The sequence below is a fragment of the Phaethon lepturus genome, unplaced genomic scaffold (assembly GCF_000687285.1).
Source record: "Phaethon lepturus isolate BGI_N335 unplaced genomic scaffold, ASM68728v1 scaffold13908, whole genome shotgun sequence".
Classification (NCBI taxonomy): Eukaryota; Metazoa; Chordata; class Aves; order Phaethontiformes; family Phaethontidae; genus Phaethon; species Phaethon lepturus.
Window position 1 is genome coordinate 74,874 of NW_010556986.1, and position 6,000 is coordinate 80,873.

At 41.3% G+C, this 6,000-nt stretch overlaps 1 protein-coding gene across 1 annotated transcript in view; it reads right to left on the reverse strand.

The window, feature by feature from the left end:
* Positions 1-4,543, reverse strand: part of ATF6 (activating transcription factor 6) — a 77,728-nt gene extending 73,185 nt beyond the window's left edge. The window contains exons 1-5 of the mRNA XM_010292628.1: positions 4,453-4,543; positions 4,020-4,114; positions 3,399-3,528; positions 2,944-3,150; positions 198-418 (exon numbers count right to left, since the gene is read on the reverse strand). Of these exons, the coding sequence (XP_010290930.1) occupies positions 198-418; positions 2,944-3,150; positions 3,399-3,528; positions 4,020-4,114; positions 4,453-4,501 (702 nt within the window). The 5' untranslated portion in view covers positions 4,502-4,543. The remainder of the gene's footprint in view (positions 1-197; positions 419-2,943; positions 3,151-3,398; positions 3,529-4,019; positions 4,115-4,452) is intronic.
* Positions 4,544-6,000: the final 1,457 nt, after the last annotated feature.

Below are 6,000 nucleotides of genomic sequence, written 5' to 3' on the forward strand. Positions count from 1 at the left end.
GCCATTCCTCCCCATTCTTTGCCAAGCTGCACAACTCCCTGTTTACTGTTAGAAATCCTGTTCGATGAGCCCAACTACAGCTCTGTCTTCCTGAGATGCTAAAGTGACCTGGTTCTCACATTATATCCCATATGCAGGTGACTGAAAACTGTTTCCAAGCTTTGGTTATTAGCTATCATCAGGCAGTCAGAACTTACATCCAGTCCCATTGCCGTTGTGCTGCTTTGCAGCAAGGGCTTAGTCACTGGTATTTTGCCGCTTGTTGAGCCGTTTCCAGCAGCCGGAGGCAAGGCATTCACTGTATGGTTGTGAAGCTGCGTGGTCCCTCCAGTGACAGCAATGACTGGCTGGGAGGCAGGAAGCACCCCAGAAGCCTGGAGCTGTACCACAGCGGGCTGGGGGAGCACCACCGATTGACCTAGAACACAAGAACAAACAGGAGTGCTCAGCATATGATATGAAATGGGTTTTGTACATGACCAGTTTGTAGGTAAATACTGATATAGGATGTAGAAAGCCTTGCTTCCTCTCCTGTCTGTCCTGCATGATTTACCTCAAGTCCAACTCTTCAGCATTAATACATTCCACAGGATGGGGCTGGGGGGGAAAGAAAGCTCACAGGTTTGCAAGGCTCTTAATCCATCCTGCAAGCCAAAACTACACATATTAAAGGGATACACTAAATCAAGCTTGCTCCCAAAACCTGATGACTTTTCAAAGTTAACAGAAGTCAACACTTGTTAGCAATACTGAAATGAGTAGTATTTTTAACAATTGATGCACTTTGAGCAACTTTTTCAAAGAACTTAGCCAGCTTACCTCAATCCTCCTTCTTCCTTTTGTCAATCCCTACTTTATTGCTGTATTCAGTGGAAAACTTACCACACAGAATTGACTCATACTATACAAACCAATTCAGAAACAGCATAGAGAAAGAAAATAAATGAGACAGAACAATGCAAGTTACACTTTCAAAACATAAGCTAAAGCCTCAATTCACACTAAGACAAGACCATTTTTTTTGAAAAATGTCTTATGTAAGAAATTTTATGCATAAGGTGAACAGAGCTTAAAGAAAAGCAGGCAGAAAAAATGAGGTAATTTTGAGTTTGAAATGGAATTTAAAACAGTCACTTGCAAGAAATTTCAGTCCAACAACTACATTTAACTCAAGCAGGTGCTTGAGTAATACTTTGTTGTCTGAAAACACATGAACGTCTCTTTAATCCTTTGTAACAGAAAAACCTTGCCAGCTTTCAGAAACAGCATGTTCCAGTTGAGCATTCCAACCAAAATGCACAATGATGTATTACAGCATTTACCCAACCTTCTGTAAGGTGAAAAATGAAGTCATTTACCTAACACCAAGATCTTTTAATGTATGAGGTGTAGGATTAGAACTTCTTTTTTGCAGAGATAATCTTGAAGACATCATAACTTTGTACTACCCTACTCGAGAACCTCAAATGGAGAATTTGAGATTATTTCAACAATTTTTTTAATGTATAAAGTATGCAATGCTCCAAGATCATGCTTTCTTCTTTAAGCTTTTATGAAAGGGATTGTGAAAATATAATTCCTCATGCTCCTTTAAAGATAACAGCATATTTCAAACTGGTAGCTCCAACTTCTCATGTGCAGGGGATTTTAATTAATAAAAAAGATCCTCCCTCTTGGTTTTTGTTTTGGAAGCAGCACTGTAGGATTTTTAAACAGACCATCACTTAAAGTAAATACATGGCATAGAAATACTTTTCCCAAAAGTATTTCCTCTATAGTGCCTCACAGAAACTACTCTCCTGACTTTTCTTCGGGGAAAAGGAGAAGCTGATCTTCACAGTGTACTATACTTGTATCCAAAAAATCCGTATCCACAACATTCTTTGTTCCAGATGGTATTTTATCAGATGGAACATCAGAAGGAATAAGAATTAGGTCACTCTGACTGTGCTGACCTGTGTTTTAAGCAGTGCAACAATCTTAGGCATGTTGTAACAAATGTCTGCATCTCCAGCTTTGGCTTAACTCCTGATGGAATAGCAATTAGCAATGAAGACAAATTTTTCACTATTGCAATAATTTCTAGATAAATGCCCTCAAGTATTTGTCTCCTTTTGCTTCCACGCCTCAGTGCCTGCACAGTCAGCTGCAAGAGACTGCAGCCATCAGCTGGTGAAAACAAGCAACTGCAATGGACAATTTCAGCAATCCAAGTCATGTCCCTACTGCCTTAGCTGAATAGTAAAATAGTGCTTGGGATTCATAAATGAAGGCTCAAGCTACTTCAAAAAATCTGTTACAGGGCAACAGGAGGAATGAAGAATTATCAGTGGACCAGAAATCACTTGCATCTTGTTAACATCAGCTTGCAACTATTCTAACCTCTGACACGGCGCTCTCAACTCTTAGCAGATTTCACAACATCCTATTTAATGCTGTTTAGTGAGATAAAAAGCCCTACACTCATGTTCCCACCATCCTGTGGCAGAGTGTCATATGGGTAAAAAAAAAGCTTTTACCACTCCTCCCAAGCTTTCAAGCTTCATTCAAGCCATCCTAACTGATTCTGCTAGGTTTTCCCTTGGTTATAATGGAAGAGCACTGCAACCACCACTGCAAGCACCACTTGCCATCACAAGTAGAGCAAAGAGTCCCTAGAGATCCTTCCAAATCAGCAGTTTTACCTCCACAACTGCCAGTGGTCAGCACAGTCTCTTTTGCTGTACTGTCTTCCATTCTACACAATGCTCGGATGAGTGCCCTTTCTCATAGAACTATACATCTTCTCAGCGTAAAGCTTTTTCAGCAAAGCGCATAGGACCCTTCTTTTTTTTTCCTACCCCTCCCATTTCACCTGCCAAAGCTAACTTCACTCTAGCAACCATCCCAAACAGACATGGTTTTTACCCCCAAGACCTGGCTCAGTCAAGACAATTCACCTACCTTTAGGGGGTGCTGGCTGGATGTTAACAACTGGCTGATGCTTTGGCAGTGGCACAAGCGTGGGAACAGTCTGAATAATGATGGTTTTAGCTGGAATGCCAATGTTAGCCTGAGCCTCAGGTACAGCAGGCAAAAGGGGTTTGGGTTGTATCGAAGGCCTGGACGCTATCTGACCACACCTCTTCAGGATCCTCACAGAATTATTTGCTAGGAAAGGAAAAAGAGTCAGAGTCGGATCAGAAGATATAAAATAAAAAATTCAAGCAGTAATAACATGGCTTTTAGTATGTTGTTGGGTTTTTTTACCCATCTATAGTATTTGTTAAAAATAGACACATCCGATGACAAATTCAACTCAGAAATGACAGGATATACTAGTGTCTGTTAGTTAAACATCCATAAGCAAGACAATATGCATACTATCTGCAGAATCAAAGTAGCTCAACCTTTCATACCAGACCGGGAAGTGATGCTGACAGTAGGCTTCTTCCCTCCATCTCCTTCGGGGGATGCAGGGCTTCTGCAACTCTTGCTGTAAAGAGAGATGGGGGACATCTGGGAGCTACAGCTGAAGTCCACATCATCCTGCAGACAGAAAGTACATGAGATTAATGCTTCAGAAACACACAGAAGTGTCTACTAGCAGTTCACAATATAACGGCCTTTCATGGCATCTGTGCTGCTGGCTTCAGCAAACAGGAGAAAGTTTTTTTTCTGCAGTTTTATTCTAGTCAATGCTAAGTACCACTGAAAACCAAAGAAGTACCTCTCCTTATCAGCAGAGTGAAGGGGGGCAAAGGCCAGCAACTGCTAGACTTTACAAGTTATTAGTTTGTCAACCAGGCCAATACACACAACTGAGGAAAAAGAACTGAACATGCTCTTTTTAGAATGGGTCACAGCAGGAGAGGAAAGAAAACATCACTGAAGGGAAGTTGGTTTTGCAAGGGCTGGAAAAAATAAGCTGTTTCCTCTTATGCCATAAAGTTGGTCAGGCAAGTAAATCACTGGGCTTTTTGTCACAGCTGGTTCTGAATGGCTGTTGCTATCTGTGTTACATGGAGGTTTCTGCATACAGGCACATTCTGCACTGGAGAGTCCACAGATGATGGAGAAGGGACTGAACAATTTGAAGTAGCCGGTGATAAAGGTTCTGTCTTCACGCTTGCATCTGCAAGAGGCAGATAAAGAAATGTTACTGTACAAGTGTTTAACAATGGGAGATCAGTAAAGAACATGCTGCCTTATACCAGCTATTTAATTCCCGAAGGAAGGCACAGCAGAAAACATAGTGAGATTAAAGATACTAAACAGCTCGGCTTGTAGGGCAGTCCTTGCCAGCTGTACCCATCCTACAGAAACAGAGCATGACTCCTCATCACAGAGCTAAATGCTGCAGGGTATCAAATAGTTTCACATAAGTTATCATTATCATGAAGTTCTAACAGCTCACCCTTGCAGGGGGAGGGCAAGAATAGTCACACCTGCAAAATACAAAATGTAAATTACCTGTATAAGCATGACCTGTAATATTCCAAAGATCCGAGTCCCAAGACATCAAATCCAAATCAAAATGAAAGTTACAGAGATCATTTTCCTGAAATGACAGTTCAGAAAAAGAAACAATACAAAGAGACAATATTGAAACCACCAGGCATCATGTTCATGTTCTTACAGCTCTGGAAGACAAAACAAAATTATCACTTCAGTTGCCTTAAGGCAGGAAGAGATAAAAACTCTTAAGGGGGGCAATTCTCAACTGGAATACACAAGACAAGCCTTCTTTTAAAGCTTAGAGCTGTAGGAAAGGAGTATTCCAGTTTAAGACCATCACTAATTACTGTACTGTTAGCAGCAATTTGTAAAGTGAAAGTTCTAAGTCCAGTCACTAAACCACCTTAAATAAAACACAAGTTCTAGCAACTTGTTGGCATTCTCCCCTTCATCTTAATTGAAAGATTTACTTAATGCCCTTCCACCATCAGATCTCAAAGCACTTTAAAAACCAAAGTAGTATCCGTGTCAGTTTACCAGCAGGAAAAGAGACACAAGGACTGACTTGCTCAAGATCTGATGAGCAGTATGTATTAGGCCTCCTTATACTTGAATAAACCGACACCATCATCTTCTAAAGCCAGGGACACCGTTTTCCTTTTCCAACGGAAAAAAAGAGACTAAAATCACTTCATATATATTTATTGTACAACCTTTAAAACAGTGATCAGGCTTTTGCTCCATTTTTTCTATTGATACAACTAGAAGTCTCAGTTCCCTACTCAAACGTAACATTTTTATGAGCACTTGTATGAAAAATATAAGTATTACATACCAAACTTATACAAATACACAGCAAAGATTTTCTTGCTAAAAACCATCCTGCAAACATACCTCTCCTTACATTCTCAACTCGCCTGCTAAAGGGAGGCTCAGAAAGTCTGCAGACTGCACAGAAATTAGTATTTGCAGGATAGGATGAGAAAAAAGCTCCTCAGAGCGTATTTGTAAGAAGAATGACCAAAAACCACAGCCACGCAGGTAACTAATGCTGACCTGCTGATGGGCAATACCCCATCGTTGTACAATGCAGCAGTTCCCAAATATGCCCGGGACAGAAAAAGCAGTATCTATGCTCAGACAGTGAAAAACAAGCTGATTAATGCATAAGGTTGCAAATAAAAAGTTTAAGAGAAAATAAAAAAATAGACAAGAAAACAAAAAGCCACCTTGTAGGCAAGGTGATAACGCACAGCACTGTGCACGCAGACGTAACGCACCCCCGCGTCAGCCAGAAACGTACCCTCCCGTCAGCAGTGCCTTGCTGGGGACGTTTACCTTCATTAGGCCAGTGACAACACAGCTTTTCCTGGACACGGCACCTCAAACTTTCACTTTAAACTCTCCCCTTTAACCTCGGCGTTTAAACCTCTACCTTTGATACCGGCAGTTTATTAACAGCTCGACTGTTAGTAACAGCTCGACAGCCCAACAGCTAGCGCAGGGGTGAGGGGCGGAAGGCCTGTAAGCCACCGGCGCTCCAGCCCGAGTGTCTCCTGCCAG